General features: G+C 53.2%; 5 protein-coding genes across 5 annotated transcripts; 3 read left to right on the top strand and 2 right to left on the bottom strand.

Annotated features, from left to right (window-relative positions):
- Positions 1-1,606: 1,606 nt before the first annotated feature.
- MAA_00047 (sulfate transporter) lies at positions 1,607-3,024 on the top strand (the record flags this gene model as incomplete). The annotated part of the gene is made up of 2 exons (XM_007818045.2): positions 1,607-1,846; positions 1,918-3,024. 2 exons carry the CDS (start codon positions 1,607-1,609, stop codon positions 3,022-3,024), a joined length of 1,347 nt encoding a protein of 448 aa, XP_007816236.2.
- A 120-nt stretch (positions 3,025-3,144) lies between these two features.
- On the bottom strand, positions 3,145-3,753 carry MAA_00046 (uncharacterized protein; the record flags this gene model as incomplete). The annotated part of the gene is made up of 1 exon (XM_007818044.1): positions 3,145-3,753. The coding sequence occupies one exon, from the start codon at positions 3,751-3,753 to the stop codon at positions 3,145-3,147; it is 609 nt and encodes a 202-aa protein (XP_007816235.1).
- Positions 3,754-4,963: 1,210 nt separating this feature from the next.
- MAA_00045 (forkhead domain containing protein) lies at positions 4,964-8,452 on the top strand (the record flags this gene model as incomplete). Its single annotated transcript, XM_007818043.1, has 1 exon — positions 4,964-8,452. One exon carries the CDS (start codon positions 4,964-4,966, stop codon positions 8,450-8,452), a length of 3,489 nt encoding a protein of 1,162 aa, XP_007816234.1.
- Positions 8,453-9,613: 1,161 nt separating this feature from the next.
- Positions 9,614-12,667, bottom strand: MAA_00044 (polarized growth protein; the record flags this gene model as incomplete). Its single annotated transcript, XM_007818042.2, has 3 exons — positions 9,614-12,228; positions 12,290-12,433; positions 12,595-12,667. The coding sequence occupies 3 exons, from the start codon at positions 12,665-12,667 to the stop codon at positions 9,614-9,616; spliced, it is 2,832 nt and encodes a 943-aa protein (XP_007816233.2).
- A 4,594-nt stretch (positions 12,668-17,261) lies between these two features.
- MAA_00043 (MIZ/SP-RING zinc finger) lies at positions 17,262-20,803 on the top strand (the record flags this gene model as incomplete). Its single annotated transcript, XM_007818041.2, has 4 exons — positions 17,262-17,584; positions 17,682-19,090; positions 19,141-20,454; positions 20,670-20,803. The coding sequence occupies 4 exons, from the start codon at positions 17,262-17,264 to the stop codon at positions 20,801-20,803; spliced, it is 3,180 nt and encodes a 1,059-aa protein (XP_007816232.2).
- Between the last annotated feature and the right edge of the window lie 1,035 nt (positions 20,804-21,838).

A 21,838-nucleotide genomic window follows, 5' to 3' on the forward strand; every position in this document is an offset into this window, starting at 1 on the left:
ACGCGCCGCTATGTCTCAGCGTTTACGCAGCACCATGCATTGTGTTTGAACATGAAGATATGCACAAACATTACGGAGCATGGCCTGGTTGGCTAGAGTTTCACAGCCCGCTTGGCCACAAGAGACACTGGGGATAGCAATACGTACCTACCTAGGTACGTGAGCAGAGAGGCGTTAAAACAAAGGGCATGGACACGCCTCAATGGCTGTTCCCCAGAAAATATCGACATTACTCCGTTCTTGGCTACAGCCTGCCAGCCAAGCTCAATTGACTGCGCAATACTCCATCGAGTACGGAGTACGCCTGCCAAGTCCTCACCATCGGCTCAACAGCTGCCATCTTCTGAAACAGAGCCCCGTGGAGGTCATGGCTACAACACTGGATGGACAAGGGCTTGGGCTGATCTGGGATTGACATGCCCACTGTGCGTTTCGTGAAAAGGGCCGGGCTGCGTCGAGACCTGGATATGGACGATGATGTGGTGGACGGCGTCGGCGGCAAACACTGAATGGCTGAGACGGGTATGACGGCCTGGAGGAACCAGAAGACCAAGCTGCTTCCGGAGGATGCAGTTCTGCATTATTGTGCTGGAGCTTCTCCGGACCAGAACGCCAATTCGCCAAAACAACCTGGCGATGGCTTTTAACACAGCTCCACCGAGTGGCCCCGGGACGGCCGAATCCATAGAAACGCCAGAGAAGAAAATTGGGGGGCTCCGTTTCGTCCGCGGGCCCATGCTCCGAGTCCATGAATCGGGTTTGTTTGGATTTGTTTTGGTCTCTGGCCCTGCGCACTTCTCGTGGAAGACTCGGACACCATCGGCGTTTGGATGTCGCCATCAGCTTCGCGCCCCGGCCGACAGCCTCACGTCTGAGGTACCCAGGTACTTGTGTGTGCACCTTGCTCTTGCCTGTTTTAGTTCCCGGTGGTAGTTGCCAACCTTGGGGCGCATCAAGAAATGACCTCACAATTACCCGCAACCTCGCAGTTCCAACCATTGCCGGCCGGCATGAATTGCTAATTCCATTCAGAACCCAAAATTCAAGCAACAGTCAAGTCCGGTGTATTTAGTCATTGACATCATGCGCCCCTGCCCAGGCTTCCTTCCATCGCGATATCGAATTCCCTACATTCCAACACCCAGTGCTTATTAAGATGCAACCAAACTTGACAGGCTGACGACAGCTTGTCGAAAAACCCAAAATGACGACTTGCATTCTCCGACTGTGTGATTACATAAATTACTAGCTCACTTATTCCGGCTTGTTATAATGATAAACGATGGCCACGATGAATTGTTTGGCATCCCTTCCACTCGAATTCACGAACCACAATGTATCACTCGGCCGAAAAATGGCAAGTCACCAACAGTGCTAGTATACAGTGCCATCCAAACGACACTGTACGTCGGCCATACTTCTTGCGCCGACCTGTCACAAGGTGAGGAGAATGCAAATGACGACGCAACAGAAGCAGCATCTTGATACTCTAGAAATCGTAGTGAATTTTGCATTTCCGCACTGATACTTTTTTCTCTCTTCGTGCCATCTTTTGTGTTTAACTTTGTTGAATTCAACCGCGAGAGCCTCCTGTCGTGCCATCCAAATGGCCTCGTGGCTGGCCCATCTGCGTCGTGTGAACGCTCACAATGTCTCGACCTTTCGACGGGCGCCGCTAGCCGAGATCTCAGGGTCTCTTGGTGATCTCGGCACTCTCTTGCCACTCATGATTGCGTTGGCAGTGCAAGGATCGGTGCATTTGGGTTCGACGCTGGTGTTTTCGGGGGCATTTAATATCCTCACTGGCGTTGTGTATGGCATCCCTCTACCAGTTCAACCCATGAAGGTACAGTTACCACTACCTATCAACAATTTTACACCTTGCGGGAATACGGCTAAAATTCCTCCTCATTGCAGGCCATTGCTTCAGCAGCTATATCTAGTGGAGAAGATGCGCCCATGGAAGTTGTAGTCGCGGCAGGCCAGTGGGTGGGAGCGGCCGTCCTGGTCATGAGCGTCACAGGTCTTCTGCGATGGGCCGTATCCGTTGTTCCGATTCCCGTTGTCAAAGGCATCCAACTAGGAGCCGGCCTGTCTCTCATCATCGGTGCCGGGACCTCGCTTCTGCAACCACTACACTGGATACATCCTGTTCTGGACAACAGAATCTGGGCATTGTTCGCATTTCTTGTTCTCATTGTCACCCAGAGGCTTCCTAGGTTTCCCTACGCCTTCGCCTTTTTCATCTTGGCCATCGTCTTTGCCATAATTGCAGTCCTCACTTCTCATCACCGACTGCCCTCATTCCATGTCTGGCATCCTCATTTGGTCCTGCCAAGTTGGATTGGTCCACACCGCGACGCCCCAGCCCTCTGGATGGCAATTGGACAGCTTCCGCTAACGACTCTCAACTCCATCATTGCTGTCACCGCCCTTGCAGCTGATTTATTGCCCGACCTTCCCGTTCCGTCAGTGACGTCTATCGGTATGAGCGTGGCGTGTATGAATTTCACGGGGACTTGGTTTGGGGCGATGCCCGTTTGTCATGGCGCGGGCGGTCTAGCGGCCCAATATCGATTTGGTGCCCGATCCGGCGCGAGCATCATATTCCTGGGGCTTGTCAAGCTGGTTCTAGGACTCGTCTTTGGTGAGACACTGATTGACCTGTTGAAATTATACCCAAAAAGTATTCTTGGGATCATGGTGCTCGCCGCTGGATTGGAATTGGCCAAGGTAGGCCATTCGCTCAACAAGGGAGCCCCCGATTTATGGGAGAACGCAGCCAGCGATTCTTTTTCCGGCCGTGTCGGCAGGATCCATCGAGACTTGGGCGATGAAGAACGAATGGAGCGATGGACCGTCATGTTGATGACCACAGCGGGCATTTTGGCGTTTAAGAATGATGCAGTGGGCTTTGTAGCTGGCATGCTGTGTCACTGGGCTTATAAGGGATCAGAATGGCTCAACAAGAGGAATAGGAGCCGTTTGCTTCGGGGGGAGAGAGCTCCTTTGCTCAGTTCATGATTCTGTGCGTCTAGCCACATTATATGCCATAGTTTTTTGCTCTTCACATGATACGCCTTCCACCATCCATTCGCCTGCCTTCCCTATCACACCCATTCTGAAAAGATGTCCCTTGGCTAATTACGACCGGCCAGATACCCAAAGCTTTTCACTCTCTTTATCATGTTCCTCTCTAACCCTCCTCAAAAACCTTTCAACAAGCACAAAAAGTCCCAGTGCAACGCCTAGGCAAGAACCCTCCACAATGGCTGTAATCTTTGCCGTCGGACTCCAAACCCCTTTCTGCTGTGAATAGACGCCCACCAAGGTCGATACCAGACCGGCAAAACAGTTGGCAGTGCCGGGGATGACCAGCTTGTTCTGCAGCCAGACATAGTTACCCAAATGCTTCGAAGCGAGGAAGGCCATGCCGCCGACGGATGTTGCGCACGCAATGGCCGCGATAACCAGCAATGGAATGTTCTTGACGGACTTGACAATCACGCCGGCGGCCTGGTTCTCCAAGCTGTTGGAGTGGTTGTTCTCGACGGATTTTCGGATCGAGGTAAAGGTTCCCGGGAAGAACAGGAAGCCGGCCAGGAGGAGCCAGACGAAGAAGGCGGCGAGGGCGTTGTGCAGGAAGGGTATGTCGTCCATTGCCAGAAGCATTTGGACATAGCGGGAATGCTGAGAGTTGGTGAGTTGGCGTTGCAGGCGCTTGTTTTCCGACTCGCGTTTAAAGCAGAGCATGTTGGCGGGTTGTTGATAATGTACACGGAATAAGTTGCTGGATTAAATCAATAAATGGCACAGCCAAAGAAAAGAAGACGAAGAAGAGAAGGCGTGCCCGTGATATTAAGGGCCGTATAAATCACACACGCACAAGAAAATGACAAAGGGAAGAAAAAAATATGCTTTGCTGAACACTTCATGAAATCTTGCAGGGTGGGAGGGCATGAGCGCTTTATCTACGTGTATTCTTTCAGATGAGATGGATCTCCCCGGCTCACAAGGCGCTTAGTGATACGGCTTGGCAGGAGTCATGTTGGCCGTTGGGGTTATACCACGATTGTCACGGTAAGCGCTTGAGTAAAGGACATTGACGAGGAAGCAGAATGGATTGGCTGGGAGGTCTTGATGCTCGGCGGCGCGGACGGGTAGATCGGCGAATCAGGATCCGAGATGGGCTTGCTGAAGGTCCCTTTTGGGTCATTGACGAGGTCGACGACGCCTTTGGCCACTGGACGGTGTTTCAGCATCTTTTGTGTTTACAAAGCGTTTGGCATGAATTGCCCTTTTTTTTTCTGGGGAAGATGGTCAACCCTGGTCTGGGAGTAGCCGCCGCCACCATGCGGCATAGATATCTTTGTATCCCCTGGTGGTTGGTGCCTTTTGACATCGGCTTGACGGAACCGACGACGACACAAACGGGTTTGTTCAGAGCACCTTGTGTGTACTTGACAATACCTGGTACCGTGGCTTTATTGTCCGGCACGTGCGCTTGATACCTGATGCCGGATAGTGAAGCAAAGCAGAGACGAACAACGGACAGATTCGGGGCTCCTTCCTTCAATGCTGCAATTCAATCGCGAACGACCAGGCAGGAGCAAGACAGCAAGTTCAGAACACTAGGCAACAAAGAGGTGGGTCGCGGCCAGCAGACTTGGTGAGGAGACAAACAAGCACCCAATCACAGCACGCCTTCCCGCCCATTGGGTGGACAGGAAGGAAGACAGGCTGCTCCTGCCACGCTGCCAAACATGCCACTGCTACGGAGAGACTCCCGCTGCGGAGAGTTCAATGGGTCACGCTGCCAACCGCCTCCAGTTGATTATTTTTGCCCGAGGCGTCAATCAACAACACCACATCATCGCGGCCAGCCCCGGCATCGCATACAGCTCTGCACAACCGCAACCGCCGGTCCTCTCAACGAGGCGAAGGAGCTGTCAGTCGAGCAGCGATGACTTCGTCTAGCGACGGCCGCAATGGCCCCGAGCAACCGCTGGACACGGACGCTTCCGCTGCCCTGTCCGCAGTTGCGACCGTGACTGCGCCAGATGCCCTCGGCGAAACCACGACGACTGCTACTTCTGCCATCCCCGCGACCGCCGAGGCCACTTCTCAGGAGGCAGCTACTGCTGCTGCTGCTGCTGCTACCACCACAGACGATTCTGCGCAGCCGGCCAAGGACCCCGTGTCGCCTTCAACCCCGAAGCGCAATGGTGACGCGACCAGCGCCACTGCACCACAAACCACCCCGAGGCCTGCCTTGGAAACCCCGATAAAAAACGCTAGCAACATTACCTTCGACCGGCCTGTGCCAGACGCTCCAAAGGATGCCGATGAGGACACTGAAATGTCTGGTCAGACTCAAACCCAAGCAGAGTCTTCGCAGCAGCAAGAGCCGCAAACTCAACCTGAACTTCAACCTCAACCTCAACCGCAGCAGGAGCAGCAGCCTCCTCCTCCACTTCACCCTCCAAACGTGGCCAGCGTTGCTACTAGCGAACAGTTTCCTCCCTCTACACCCTTTACTCCCGCCCAGATGGCGAACCTCGACCAGCATACCTACATGATGATGGCTCTTGCTTCCATGTCAGGAGCCCAGAATGCCTTGTCTCCGCCACCCACAGTTACGCCATCCCAGGTCACACTTCCGAATCTTCTCGATTCCGAAATGAACGGCACTGGGGCAGTGAGTGCTTTGCGCCAGGCCAACACAGAAAAGGGCCTCGAGTCCTTTGCCCGCATCGAATTCGCAGACAGTGTCTTTCAGATGACAACCTATGCCGTGATTATTGGTCGTGACCAGCGAGCTTTGGAACAAGCACGACGTGACGAGAAGCGGGCAGACGAACACCAGCGCAGGGTAGAGGAAAATGCAAGCAAAGGTCTGCCGCCGCCTGCACCCATTCCCCACGACCGAAGCAAGTTCAGCAAATCCTATGTCAGTGAGGAAGGTGGAATGCTGGGTCCTGAGTCTGATAGTGAGGGTAGTGGGCGGCCGCCCAAGCGACGGAAAACAAGCACCAACGGGTCCTCACAGCCGGAAAATGAGGAATCGCAGGAGAACATCATCTCAAATCGCCAATATGTGTCACATACCCCCGGTGCGGCGGCTGTCGATCTAAGCTCCCTTCGGCCATCGCCTTACCACGTTCCGTTTATTGGAATTCACTCCCCCGGCCCAAACATTGCCGGCAAGACCAAAGCTATTTCTAGGGAACATCTCAAGATTGCTTACAATCAGCAAGAGGGTGTTTTTGAGGCACATCCTCTACACAAGAATGGCTTCTTTTGCGAAGACGTACACTACAAGAGCGACAAGGTTGTGTTAAAATGTGGTGATCGGCTGCAGATCAAGGACGTTGACTTTCGGTTCATCATCAATGGCGTTGAGAAGGGACGAACTGGCGCAGAAGAGTATTTGGAGGAGGAGCCAGTGCCCAAGAAACGGCACTCTCATAGCGGAAAGGAAATGAGCTTTGACTTTGAGCAATCACACGGTAACGGGGAGGTTCAGGATACTAGCGATGAACTGTCTGATGTCGAGATTAGCCCTCCAGCAATATCTGAGGGTGAAGAAGGCGAAGATGAGGGCGAGGGCGAGGGCGAGGGCGAAGAAGGTGGGGAAAACGAGGATGGCGAAGAGGGTGACGGCGTCGAGCCAGGAGACGACTCTGAACTGAAGAATGAGTCAACCGCGGAGCTCGATCCCGCACTACTACAGATACCCAAGAAGCGAGGGCCTGGAAGACCGCCCAAGAATGGCATCATGTCGAAACGAGAGCAACGCCTACTTAAGAAGCAGCAGCAAGAGATGGCAAAGAAGACTCTTCCGCAAGCCCCTCCAATCGAGCCACCAATCAAGCGCAAGGTCGGTCGACCAAGGAAGCACCCCTTGCCAGAAGATGGTAGCGAACGTCCAGAGAAACGCAAGTACAAACCGCGTAAACCCAAGGAAGAGGGTGGCGAAGGGTCAGATGCGGAGAGAAGAGCAAAGGAGAAGAAGGAGAAGAAGGCTCGACCCAAGTCGCCTCCCCTTGAACTCAAGATTGAGGACTACACGGATGAACAGCTCCAGAAGCCGAACAAGAATTACGGTGTTCTTATTGATGAAACTCTAACAGCCGCCGGTCCGGATGGCTTGACCTTGAAGCAGATTTACAAGAGGATATGTCAGAGATATCCCTGGTTCTACTTTCATACGGAGACCAAGGGCTGGGAGAGCAGCGTCAGGCATAACCTTATTGGCAACGAAGCGTTCAAGAAGGATGAAACAACCAACCTGTGGTCACGGGTCCCGGGCGTTGAGCTGGACGCAGGAAAGAAGCGCAAGGCCTCATCCCCCGATAGAACCCTGGCAGCTCAGGGATATGGACCTTATTCCTATCCTTACAACGCCGCTCAGCATATGCCTCCGGGAGCTGCCACTGGCTATCCTCCGGGCCAAGGGCCCCCAGGGTACCAGGTCCCAGGATATCCAGCCCAGCCTGGCCAGGCACCTCGCCCTATGCAACCATACCCAGCCGCACCAGCCCAACCCGGGCAGCCCAATACACTGCCAGCACCAGTGGCTGCACAAGCAGTTGCTCCAACACAGTTGCCCGGGTATGGGCCTCCGCCCGCACCGGCGAGGGCACAGCCTGGCGGTGCTCAGCCAGGAGCATATAGTTCTCCTTATGCGTCAAGACCGCCTCCGCCGCCGTCGAGCGCCCCAGTCAAGACCGAACCAGGTCGAGCACAGCCCGGTGCGGTAGCACCCGCGCCGGCACAATTACCTCCACACATTACACCAGCTGCTGCCGCGGCGGCAATTGGCGGCAAAGCCGCACCCGGCCCGGCGGCTCCTCAACAGACGCCCACACCAGGTAGTCGCCCAGTGGCAACGCCGCCTACCGCTGGGCCTCCAAGACCAGTCATTGATCCTCGACTCCTAGCGGCTGTGGTCGGACTCAAAAATGGGCTTGTTGAGAACCTTCAGAAGGCACGCAATCCCAAGGCTGAGGCAATCGTCATGTCTGCCTTGAATCGGTGTCTTGGTCTGAAGAGGGAAGCGACAGAAAACGACAAGATGGAGGCCATCTGCATCAAGGGCATTCATCAAGTCATCGATGGCTTCAACAAGAAGAATCCGGCGCCAGGAGGGTCCACGTCGACGGAAAGGCCGCCCATCATCGACCCCAAGGTGCTCAACTCGTTGAACGGGTTCAAAGAGGTGTCCGTCAGGGCCATCAAGAATCGATTGGGAGAAGCCCGTGCCGAGGTAGTGGCGCTTTCCGCCATCGACCGCGTCCTCGGCCTCGCTGACGCAAGCATCGTTCCCCCAAACGGTGAAGGCGAGTCGGCAGCAGCATCGAGCCTCAACCTCGAAGGCGTGGAGCAGCATCTGATGTCGTCTATCCGCCAGCTTCTCATAGGCATGAACCAGAAGATCAGGGAGGCGTAGAATTCTATTTGCAATATTTTTTTCTATTTTTTTTGTTGAAGCCAACAAGTGCCGCCTGCGGCTTGTTTACGGCGTTGGGAATCAAAGCATGGTGTTGGGAAATAAAGGGTCACGATGGCTGTTTACACGAGACCATGAATTGTGTAATTTTCCTTGTGGGCGCGTTTGTACGTGCCCTCGTAGCGTGGCGGCTTAGTTGAATATAGTATTTACAGTACGTGCTGGTCCCGTCGTGCTTGGTGTTGTTGTATGCTGAGTAGGGCTGCCTTGACTTCTGGGTACGCGGTAGTCTGAAAGTTGATGACGGTTGTGATGGCTAAAGTACGGCATGTTTATCATGCTGGACGTTGGTTGCGCATGCACATGTTCGTGGGTATGTTCCTAGGTATTCATGTTTGTGAGTACGGGGAAAGTGGTACGGAGTATAATCACGTTCAAAACTAGTTCCCCTAGCCTGACATTATCTGACTGCTCTTTTTGCCACATGTAGCATTGAACGGCGTACGCCATTACATTCTGACTCATTCCACTGACAGTCCATGGGCATGTGGTACGGTCGAGGTTCAATGTTTGCAATATCCCAATGTAGAGCAGCTTCTTAGAGTAACTAACTAACATGTAGACCACGCACCGCACCCGCCGCACCTTTGCTCGTACAAGGGAGGCCGTGACTGCTCCTTGATACATGTAGCAAATTGCTTTCTGGCCGCAGCATGCCCTTGTACACCAGCCAGTGCACCCAGGGACCTCGACACAAGGGTTTTGCAGGCTGATAGTTCCAAGTTGGACTGGGTTTACACCCCCATCCAGACAAGCAGCTACACCACATGGTATTCACACTGAACATTGAATGAATCAAACGGACCTCAAGATGAAGCAATTATAAGCTCGCCGCAGTCAAATTGCACCACGTAAATTGGCTATATACCATACGCCTTCGAGCCCCATCATTAATTCTTTACCGTGACATTCCATAACGCTCATAGCATCTAGTAGATATAAAAGTTAAAGGGGGGATAAAAAAATGACAAGGGCCAGAATCGAAAAAGATGAAATAAGAGGCATAAAAGACAAGTACATGATGACGTTTCCATTCCGTCGTAGCTTTATCAAGATCTAGTATGGGAGAATGCTTTACTTCCTCTTGCGACAGAGCACAGCCTATGCGCTCTGAGGCGGACCTTCGACCTCGGTTGGTGCGTTGGCTTCGGCATTGACAGCGACGCCAGCGAGTTTATCCATTCCCGATACGCCGCTGTCGGATTCACCAAAGATACCCAGGCTGTTGGAGGGTTTGGCGCCTTCGGCTTTGGACTCGTCCTCGGCGGCTTCTTCCAGGTTCATTAGGGCTGGGGGCCGGTGCCGCATTTGCTTGGCTTTGGTGAGCGAAATCGTCTTTTGCTGGTACGTTGTTGTGATGGGTTGCGTGTCGTCTCTGTCAATGGTGGCCTTCATCAACGCGGCCATCCAGAGACGGCCTGCGTGGATGTTGGGCACGGCAAAATAGTGCACTGTGGGCTTGGTGAAGTTGACTGCCCTCGAGAGGCCAGCTCGAGGCGGCATGAGCTTGAAGATGAATACTGACTCGTTTCCCTTATCAAAGTCGTTGCCCACAGCTGGATGGCTGGGGCCGCCAACTGCACCCGTGATGGTGGCGTGCAATCCTGTCAACCGCTCGTTGTCTGCGGGCAGGACACGGTGGAAAGAGATATCAATGAGACCCTTCTCCTGGTCATCCTCCTCCGAGTAGTAATACGCGAGACGACGGCCCTTGAGAACAAATAGCCTCGGCTTCCACGTCGTCATCAGGTTGGAGCTCTTCTTCTTCATCCATCCATAATAGTCGGCGCCTTCCTTGGCCTGCAAGGGTGGAATTTTGAGGAGACCTCGCGTGTACGCGCTGGTATCCTTCTTGTTCTTTCTGCCCTTGCTCTTGTTTGCCGGTGTAGCGTTGAAACTCTTGCCGGTGGCAGGGGATTCAATGTCAAGGCTGGGCTCCCCGGATGCCGTGCTTGATGTAGCGCGCCCGGGAGAGTCGAGCGCGGGTTCGGGCGTTGTCATATCCTTTGATCTATTGGTAAGTTTGTCTGAAATAGCGCGCATGCCTGGGCGGCCTTTGCTCATGGGCTTGTTGACAACCGCGGACAGCCAGTCGGCCCCGAATCCCGGCTTGCCCGTCATGTTGGTTGGCGACGCTGGCGACCGGGTAGGGTTCAATCCCGTATCTATTCGGGTGACGATTGGAGCAGGTGGGCTATCTTTGGCTGGGGGGATGGGACGAGCAGAGTCCGTTGTATTTGTCGACGCTGTTCTCCTATGCGCCGTCGACTGCACTCCGTAGTATTTCTGCGCAGCTGGTGACAGAGTAGGGTCTCTAAAGGAATCGACACTGCCAAACCTGGAGTGTCGAGACAGAGCTGTGGCACTGCGAACCCGCTGCTCCTCGGCATAGCTCGATTGCCTTGAATGCGTAGTTCCATCTCGCTTCTTCAAGACATTGCGCCGTCTTCCATCTGTTTCCGTACCAGAAAAGTATCCCCGATCCAAATCCACCGCCGAATCTTGAAGATCTGGGTCTGAGCCGGTTTGCGAGTCATGCACTCCAGCCGACGAAAGGGGTCGCACAGCCGTTTGTCCAAATGCGTTTCCGAGCGTCCAATTTCGGTCAAAGGACGCTTGCTTCTTGTGCGCTACAGGACTCAGCATCGTTCCATTGGGTGACAATGCAGGAGGTGTCGTTCCTGGAACAACTCCTGCCATTGGTGGAGCCGGAGCCCGATAGTCTGTTGAAGAATGGCGGCGTGACTGAAGTTCTCTGATAGAGGCTGCCGAGGGTCGTTTGGTGTGGGTAGGCCGGGTTGGGCTGTCGTGAGAGCTGTGTACCGAAAGTGGTGACTTTAACGTCGTGGGACTGGCCTTGGCCGTCTGGCCAGAAGACAATCGTTGCGCCGAAATACGATTTGAGATGGAGGTTGTGGCGGTGTTGGTCCGGCTTCTCGCTCCCCTGCCATCGTCTGAGTCCATTTCGCTGCCCCATGTGCGCGTGGTTCGCCTAGTCTGGTTGCTGTTGGCCTCGTCTTGAAGGGATTTAATCTTGTGCCAAGTCTTCAGCCGTCTTCCAACTGAACCCAAGTCAAAAAGCTTGACGAAGAGCGAGTTCTGGTCCATTCCCAAGAGCACCTCACCCGTGATTTCTTGGTCTCTGAATACTTCGCAATGATGTTTTTCAACACCGACGGTGAAGAGATACTCCGCAACTTGGTCTGCAGTCCACGACTCCACCTCGGAACGACTGTGCTCGCGGTCCTCCTCTTCATCTGTCTCCTCGCCCTGAATGTATGACATTCTGTGTTCCAGCGGCATGCTGTACTCGCTACCAGAATCGTTCACTCCAACCGGGAGTCGTAGACCTCCGTTACTTGGCGAGCCTCTCAGATGCGTAATGTGTTCATTGATGACATTGAGTGTATCGTTTAGGACCTGGCTGTCCTGGTTCTGGTTCGGAGTACGACGCGTTTCCGGAGCAGGCGAGCTGGACGTGGTTATGCTCGGAGAGGCCGAGGTTTCGGACTTGATGTTTAGGGGCAACGATGTTGTAGACGACTCCACCACGCTCGCAGGCGGCTGGCTCGGGGCAGGCTCTGGGACCGGAGTCGAATTTGTAGGAGCATTGGCAACACCGAGCACGTTGGTATCACTGTCGGCGTGCGGGGCGGAAGCCGGCGGTTGAGAGGGGGCCAAGCCAGGTACGTTCCTTGGTGCTGGACGAGTGTATACTGCCGCAAGATTAACATGGGATACAGACCAGAGTCAAGAAGAGGGCAGGGTGCTGCTAACCTTCAGGGAAGAGGCCAGTATTGTCATTGGCGAGGTTACGGCCCAGAAACCATCCATCACCAAACTCGTCATCGCGCTCAATGAGTTCGACCCTGTCGCCTTTCGACAGGCTCAGCTCATCGGAGCTTCGGGCTATAAAATCATCTGTTTGCGAAGCAGTGCGTGTGAGCTTGTCGGCCTTTGCGGCTTTGGTCCACCACCATCATCAACGATGGGACAGGCGGGCGGAAATGGCAATCAATAAGGGGTGGTGCGGTTTGCATCGCAAAGGGCCGCACGATGGAGCGAAGGGAAGGGCAACGTACGAATAACTACCAGGGTATCGCCAACGTCTGGACGAGGCGGCGGCTCGCTGACCCCCCGCGTAGCCATGGCCATGGTCGATGGCTGTAGACAACCCACCCAGGGAAGGTCGTCGGGGAAGGTCTTGGGAGGCGTCGATGGAAGGGGGCGAGTTTGGCGATGAAGTCAAGGTCGAATGTTTTGGCAGCAAAAGTGACTGAGACACGGGCTGATGACGACGTGGGGAAGCAGCTCCCTTTTCCCGGGCTAGGTTTCGTCCGTTCCTCGCGGGCGGATGACTGCTGCTAATAATAATGCAAGTCGGGGAGGCAGAGAGACGTGGGCGCAAAAATGCGATGCACAGAAAGTACCCAAGGCACAGTCAGCGCCATGAGCATGAGACGTCTGGTCTGTGGTGCGTGAACGAGAGACCCTGGTTGCGGTCCTTTGGGGGCGGGCGCTGGGGATGCTGGTTCCGGCTAGGGCTGTGATGCACCGACCTCAATCGTGATCGCTCGCCAAAGACCCCTATGTCTGACAGGAAAGGAACGAGTGCTGCAGGTTGCCGAGTCGGGGCCTGGTTGATGGAGGACTATTGGGCAGGCCAAGATCAAGACGGTCCCAGGTTTTGGAGGTTGGGGTTCCTCTGGCGCCGGCTTTGACCTGTGGTCTGTTATGGCGTCTGCTTTGGTGTCTGCGCTTCGAGTTTGCTGAGTTTTTCGCGGCTCAGGGGTGGCGACGACCGAACGGGCTTAGCGCCATCGCCGTCTACTGGGCCTGCACGCCTGGGCAGTCAATTAGTTCCGTCCCGCGTGGGCCGAGACATCCAAGTACCAGATACTTTTTACGTCCGGCCGCCGTCGCAGGTTTTGCACATATGATTCGCGCCATCTCCTTTGTGCTCAGGTACCGCGGTACATGTGTGAGGTCGGTCTACTTTCGCCTGCCCCCTTCCACAGTGCTGAGGTTTCCAGGAACGTGGAACTTGATGGCTTTGGCAGAAAAGCCGTCTCACGCCGTCAACCAACCACTTGCACCATTTGCGACTCGGCTCTCCATGACCCGTCTATAACGCCAGCGGCCGCAACATATGTGGCGGGTGACTAATCGCTTGGAGCGTGCGCCAAACTCGTCCCCCTACTCCGTACCTTCTAACCGCTATCCGCATGTGACAGCGACAGTCCCGTCGACCCAAGAAGGCGTCATACATCAACCTTGGGCCCGGAGCAGAAGTACTAGCAAGCGTCAAAGACTCACTGTCTGGCACAAGGCATTTGTAGACCCTTTCCCGGGAGCTTAAATCATCCGTGAGGGGCATTGCTAGGTACGGGGTCTGAAACGCGGAGTTGGGCCAAAACTCGGTGCTTATGAACATCCCCGAATCCAATCAATTTATGTCACGGACTATCTCATTACGACAGTTCATTGTGCGTCATCCTCTGCCAAACTTGTCCCTGCATCTGATCGCTAGGCAAGTGCCGAACAGAGTGGACTCAAAGGTCCCGGATTGAGTTTCACTCGGTATATGCTCAACTCCTGGTCCAGACTAGGCTCCACGTCAAAATACGAGCTATGTCGGCAGTTTCACATACAGTACCAATCTGACCGTCTGTGGGTTATTGGCCTTTTTCTTTTTGCTTTTTCTTTAGGGAACCGCCTTGTCAGGATCGAGGGCCGGTCCATCCGCCGTCGTGGTAGAAACAAGAGACTGTCATCTGGTGCCCGCCGCCATACTCTTCTCTGCCCCAGAACTTGAAATAGCGTTTACAACAGCCAGTCCTAGGCACTTCAATCACGATATGGTTCAAGTCGGCCTGGAATTGTGGTACGCCCCGTACACCACGATTGCATCCCGGCACAATGGCTACAGTAGTACCTCGTATCAGCATCACCGCCCTGGCGTGTCCTGATAGTAGTACACAATTGTGTTTCCAGAAACTTTCCCACGCTGCAATGGAAACCCAAACCGCCACAAGCCTCGTTTGTAGATGAGGATATGAGATGATTGCACCCTGGATGGAGAAAAGTCTGGTCCATTAGACTGCGCCAATGCAATCAAAGTCTCAGCTATTGAGTTGCGGCTTCTCAACTCCATAGAAAGAGCAACTATCACATCTTAATTGAGCTTTTGAGAACAGCCATCAATGGAAAGGCTGAGGTGGTGGGTCAAATTCTTTTGAAAGGAGGATGGGATCGCCCGAGATGAGCTGTCCGAGGGAAAATGCATAATGGACGAGTACATTAACCATAGACGCCCGTACGAGATTACCGTCAAGGGTATACGCTTGGGTTTCGAGAAATGAAGTCTACGTGGTGATGTCTTGAGATCTGGCCGCGAACAGAACGAGTGATATCACTGAAGACGCATCGTTCGCCTACATCGGTAAGAGCGGACTTGAGGGGAGTTTTCAATAAACCTCGCGTACGCAGTCTAAGAAGATCATATCATATCAACCTACAAGTCTTCACAAACAAGCATACACGGGATGCAAAGCAACTGTTTTGGGCCAACATTTATACTGGCTATGAACTGTATTGGGGGGAGGGATAGACCTACGGGGATGGTTTGCAAGACACCTATTGGTTGCGTGAATACTAGAATTGCTATAAGCTACGTCTTGAGATTGCCGTGATGAATCTTAAGTTGTTTCCACGGTTCCTCGCTTCCGCTCAGACTACTGACATGTCTCGCCCAGTAAATGGCAGAGCTCATATGTCGCAATTCAGCAGCCACGGATCGCACTGAACAGCAGACCGGTCTTGATTGAGTCCATCTAACTAGGTCTATTAGGCCCGTTTCATATATCGGGATAGCTACTTGAGTCATTCAATGAGGGGTTCATCTGTATCCAAGTCGATGGGGCTTAATAGGGCCTGTGGCGTCAGGCTTTTCGGCGATACCGTGTAGGAAGCTTTTTCCCTTGACAATATATTCCACCCAATAATAAAAAAGCCACCCAAAGAAGACATGTCCCCGAACTATCAAGTTATAAATCCTCGGATAGAGGAAATAAGCCGGACAACAAAGGCCCAAGACGGAGACGTTAGATGACACACAACAGGCAATACATGTCCTTTCCAACCAAGCAGACCGCATCAATCTCCACATACAGAGTCCTCTTGAGCTCTTGGTTGCGTATCTGGGTCGTTGTACCCTTGTTGTAGCCAGCTTCACCTATTGTTTAATAGCGCGATGGCTGGTTTGCTCTTGTGCTCGATGACAGTCGTCAGTACTAAATGCAGGCCCAAAGATATCATTTCAGAGCACCGTGAGCTTTCGGGTGGCGTGGGCCGTTTCTTTCGCCCTTGTCCACAATTCACCAGGTAGGATTTGTTTCCGGCTGTTATGTTCGTCGTCGTCGACTTCGAAATGGGCTGGACCAATACCCCCGCCCATACCCAAGGCAAACATTTCGGCACCTCGTGCTTTGCAGAAAGGCGGTCGGAGCCCTAGACGTTCTGTGAGAGGGTATATACAATGTCTGGCTACTTTCAATTGCCCAACTAGGCAGGTCAACCGTATACATGAGCATATTGCATTGCACTTTGGGTTGGTCGGTTCAGGTTGCGGGTGCTCCCGCGCATTGACATCTGCTGGTCAGTCTGTTCGATCTGTTGGTCGGTCGGTCGGTCGGTCGGTCAAGTAGTGTCGCTGGCATGGTGGTCCCAGGCCATTTTGCCAGTTGGAATACTCTGTATCGCGGCCGAGGTGGCTTTGGAGGAGACGGGAGACAGCCCACGCATCCTTGCAGGCGCATGCCCAGCCAGACTCACGTCGTTCAGGCCACAATGTGGTTGGTGTGATGGGCCAGATGGTTTCACAACATCACGTTGGGCGCAAAACAGCGTGGCCAGCACGGCCCGGTGAACTGGCTGCTCAACAACTCTCCGACCGGTGACGAGGACGAAAAGCCAGCATAGAAACACATGCTGCTCCCTGGATGGCTGGGTGCAAACATTGAACATTGAACATGTCTGCGGCCCCGAGGACCTGGCACGTACATGTAGCGTCGGCATCATTGATCTGGCTGCTTCCAACGAGTCGAGGGCGCGCTTGAGCCTGATCGCGCCTTCCCTTCCAAGACACAGCAAACTTTCAAAGACAACGGGCGTTTCGCCTGAGGTTTGGCACCAGACCAGCAGTGGACCTCTTCGCGACGCCACTACGGGGAACTCGCTACATTCGAATCCTTCGGTGCGAACAGCATCGTTAACCAACCATCCATCCGCTTTTCTCTTTTCCCTTTTTTTTCTTTTTCCCATTTTCTTTTTGGCTTCATTTCACATCCATACCGGCTGTCCCATCTGCGACGCAATATTACGCCCGAGTACGGAGTACGCACACCTCGTTCGCCAAGCAAAGTTTGTCCCTCCCGAGACACCACGACATTTTCACGAGCCGCATCGTGATCTGTGAAGCTGGACTTTGATCCCCTCCCTTCAGCAAACCAACTCCTCCAGTTCCGAGCCCGACTCACAACAGGGGGGTGGACTGTATTGCGCACGGTACTACTACCTGTGCTGTCTGATTTCCATTTGACTTCGGCGGGTTTCGATCATCTTTTGGCTACAAACTTCCCCCGTCTTCTCGCGCAGTGGCACCTTGCAGATTTCCACCGGGCGAGGCCACGACAGCTCAGAATGCTTTATGTACCCCAAGATTGTCCAAGTTCAAGGTCGAAACAACGCCATGTCAATATCTACACCTTCTAATGGGAAGAACGCTCCTCCCTGCGACAATGATGCCGAGTCCAGGCGGATAGGGGCAGCAAACAAAACTAGCCTTGCCTTTATTGGTGGACATCAACCGACATGGATGTTATCCAGCTCTGCTTCTTCACTGCCCACGAAATCCCCAACCGGTATTCGTAAGAAGAAGCACTTCTCCAGGCCTGTTCCCCCTAGGCTATCGCTGGACAAGATTATAAATGCCACTGTGTCGGTACAGCAGGGTCAAACAACACAAGACTCACAGCCTTCACTCGAGGTGGTTGAAACTGGCTGCACAGACAGGTATGTACTTTCTCCAATGTCTCTTCATTTTCCAGCCGACCCATGGTCATTGACAGTACTATGCACTTACACAAGTTATTGTTGGACATGACTCCAGCCTGCCCTCGTTAGCCGAAAAATCCCCAGAGCGTATATTGTCAGGCCAGAGCAACGTTGAGCATGCGCCTTCGCCTTCGCCTTCGCCTTCTCCTTCGCCTCCGCCTCCGCCATCTCCAGCGCCAAAGCCAGGGAACTCGGACCTGACCACAAAAGAAAGTCCTCGGGTTGAATTGAGCGGGCCGTTTCCATCACCAGTGACGAAGCCGATGAATTCAAGCACCGTCACAATAGAAAGTCCTCAGGTTGTATCGCGCGGGCCGTTTCCATCACCACCACCAACATTGCCCATGGAATCTAGAAACCCACAAATAGAAGAAGTAGCCGGGCAGGCGACTATGCAAGATGCTTGTGCAAGTGACGGCAATGTGGCCAGTAATACTGCAACACCAAGGCCTCACCACCGCCTCAGCTTGCCTTATCGAAACTCCGTCTCCTCCCATGCACCCGCCACATGTCAAGTTAGTCCGCCATTGCCGCAGCAGGACGGCAGCTGGCAACAACCGGCGCAGCAGTTGCCACAGCAAATAAATGTGGGAGGCTTCGTCTATCAACTGATGAAGCCAGCACCCGTCGCAAACACGAACAACTCGAATAACCCTTCACTGCACACAAATGCTCCAGCCTCGGTCGCTTGCAGTACTTCACCCTACAGGCATCCTCCAGATACGCAGGCTCAGCCCGCCATGAGCATAAGTCCAGACACCTTGGCTACGTGGCGCCGAAGGCTCGTCGAGTTTATCAATCATCCAAAAGGGCCTAATCATGACGCTACCTTCCTGGAAGCATGGCGCTGCTCTGCTCTGCTAGATGCGTGCCAATTCAACGATGTGTTTTTCCTAGTGCTTCATCAGTTTTATTGCCTTTGGTCAACAAACCCAGGGTTTCTTTGTTCCATTTTGCCGTCTTCTTGTCATGGCCACCTTGATCCGTCATTTGAATTACTGGCTACTGTTCTGAAGCCCAACACAGATATTCGACAGCATCATTTGTCGTGGTTTGCTTACTATCCATACAGTTTAGTTCAGCCAGCCCACACACACCCATCGTTCAACGAGACGTCAATCCAAGTAGTGAGATTTCTGGTCTCTTTTGTCCTGAACTGGTCCAAGTGGCTTACTTCTGTTCGTAACAGACGATATCCCGTCATGGTCCAAGAGTTGAAAGAGGGTTTACTTTGCCATTCATTGGGAGCACAGATCTTGCTGTTCACCTATAGTTGGAGACTTCTCGGGACTGGAAATCAACTCATCGCTGAAGAGTTCGGCAACGTCTTCCAGGCTGATCGGGAGAATGAAAGACTGGCGGACATGCACCCCGGTTCGCATCGTGTACACGAGACGCGAAAAGTTATCAGACACAGTTACATCACCGTTACAAACCATATGATTTCCCAATCTAACATTACTAGTAAGTGAACTCCTGAGTTGCTACCAGTATACTCTCACTCCTCCCATCAGCCTCTCACGGCTACCTAGTGCTAACAACTGGCGAAGTGGCGGCTGCTAGATTCACAGCTGCACAGACTCAATCAAACTCTGTCGCAAGTGTCAACCAGAGCTACAACACAACAGTATCGCCGGTGACTTCATCCGCTTTCGCCGCCTGTCTTTCACCTCATGACGCTTCCAGTCCTGGAACGCCATTCGTTCAGGGCCAGTCACCAAACGCTCCCTGGCAAACGCAATTCCCCACACCCAACGTGATACCACAAACGCGTGCAGTAGCATCAGCTGCCCCCGTCGGTCATCATCCACGCGAAGCAGGGCTTGTACCAGGCCAGACTCCAATACCCGGGCAACAACGCTTTGTGCAAAGCGCACGTAATAGGACAAATCATCGTCACCTGTCTCATCCCGGATCATTGGTCGGAAGACCAACCTCTCAGATAGTCAAAAACAGGCATTCTTCTCATGAACGAACGGCACAGAAGAAACTTGTGGCAAACACGCATGCTGGGATGGCACGGGGACAATCTGCCACTGCAGGAGGTGGGTTCTCAACCGCTCCTCCACGAGAGGCCGACTGTCCTCAGAGCCAATATGGTTGGACTTCTGTCCAATCTAGCCTTCATTTAGCCCGCTCGCGCAGTCCACGGAGAGTCACCGCCGAAGGACCTGGGACCCGATACTACCAATATCTTGATCGCTTTGCCGTTAAACCAACAGCCCTTTTTCATCAAAATGGAGCCATTCAAACTTTTGATTTCGCAGTGACGTCTACCGAGTTCGCAGAAAGGTCGCAGCTCCTACACTTTGAAGAGGCCAAAGTACACCGGTACCAACAAGGGTCGCTGCGGTATCGTCTTAGGCTAAGCGGACAGCTCCCAGAGGATACAACGACCTGCATTGCGGACTGGGCTTCATCCCCTTGTGTCTGGCCTCAAGAAGTTTATATCAAGTTCAATGACGAAGCCGTATTTCCTTTAAGGCCGCAGCATTTTCATCAAAACCTTCCAATAGAGCTCACCGACATGATACGACAAGGGTTCAATACAGTCAAAATCAGCCTGCCCGAGAATCCTGAGAATTACAAGGACACCTCAGTCTATTACTTGGCCGTTGAGATTATAAAAACCATGGATCATGAATCGACATTCGCTATGGTGATGGAGCTGGAGGCTTTTAGTGTTGAACAAACAGAGAAGGAGATTGAGAAGCGTCTGCGGCCTGATGACTCTGACGACGTCATTGTGCAGGACGACTCTTTGTGCATATCGTTAATAGATCCATTCAGCGCAAGCATGGTCAAGTCGCCGGTTCGAGGACTGCGTTGTAAGCATATCGAATGCTTTGACCTGGAAATATGGCTACAAACCCGTCGTGGCAAACCTTCCCCAAGCAAATCGGAGCCCGCGCGTGCAGATGAATGGAAATGCCCCATGTGTGGCGAATATGCAGGGCCGCTAGGCCTTCGTATTGATCGTATTTTGTGAGGCTTCGAAAGGCATTGATTGACGCTGGGAAGGGGCAAACAAAGAGTATCAAAGTCACCCAGGATGGAAATTGGACTGCTATCGAAGAGCCACAGGACGGCGAAGATGGAGAAAACGGCGGTTCTGTACAGAAGTCGGCGCAAAAGAGAGCGGAGCCTGCTATTATTGAGATTCTGGACGACGACTAAGCAAAATCAGCATCATGATGGATGGACTTTACGTACATGCAGGACAGAGTACTGTGAAATGACGGTTCGGCAAGAACTACCGGGTCGTCTTTTGCAGTAGCAAGATGATATAGAGACCAACAAGGTAGCGTGGGTCGACGGATGACCAAGTACATGGATACTTCAAGACATATTTCAAGCTTGCCCTGCCAATGTCGGTGGGGTGGTGAGATGGAAAAGCGGAATTGGCAGGATGCCCAAGAGGAGAGAGCACAGTCTCGGCCAACAGTAACGGCCCTCGCGTCACCAGCTAGTCCTGAAGTAAAGACATAGCGCAATTTGATCAACGATGTATTTACTTGAGCACTCGTATCAGTTGTTGCCTAAACGCGGAAGCTCGGCATCAAGTGCCGAAGGGTTGGGCAAGGGTCTAGGAAGTTGTCATCAGATCCAGCTTGATGGGAACTCGGGCATCATGCACGGGTGGCCAAAAGCGGTGATAGTGCAATTTGGGCGGGGAAGGCTTTGAGATATGGGGTACTTTTGTAGCAGCGCAGACTTGCGATGGCCCTACGTATTTTACATCCCGGTCAACTCCACTTCACCACATCTTAACCCGACCCTACTTCCGGGCACAATTCCTCCGACAGAGATGCCAACCATTCGTGAACCGCGGTCTGTAACCCAAATAAGACCCTTCTCATCCAAAATAGCTCTGTTTCACAAAATCCCAACGGATGGACCGACATCAACGTTGGGGTATCTCGACATAGGGCAAGTAATGTAACCTGCCTGCTGTGCCTGACCAGATACGGGAGAGCGACGAAGGCGGAATCAAGGAGAAAGCATCGGATCATCAGACCATCCACACCATGTCGGAATTGTCGACTACGCGTCCCAGGGCGCAGAGCCCGCCCCGACGACAGAGAGCTTGCGTGCCGTGTTCAAAAGCAAAGGCACGCTGCCATTTTCAGGACAGCAATATTGAGCGCCATGTTTGCGACAGGTGAGGATGCGCGAGTTGAGAGCTGGAAGCCAAGGCTGGCTGACTGAATC

Source organism: Metarhizium robertsii (genome assembly GCF_000187425.2).
Source record: "Metarhizium robertsii ARSEF 23 chromosome Unknown MAA_Scf_5, whole genome shotgun sequence".
Taxonomy (NCBI): Eukaryota; Fungi; Ascomycota; class Sordariomycetes; order Hypocreales; family Clavicipitaceae; genus Metarhizium; species Metarhizium robertsii.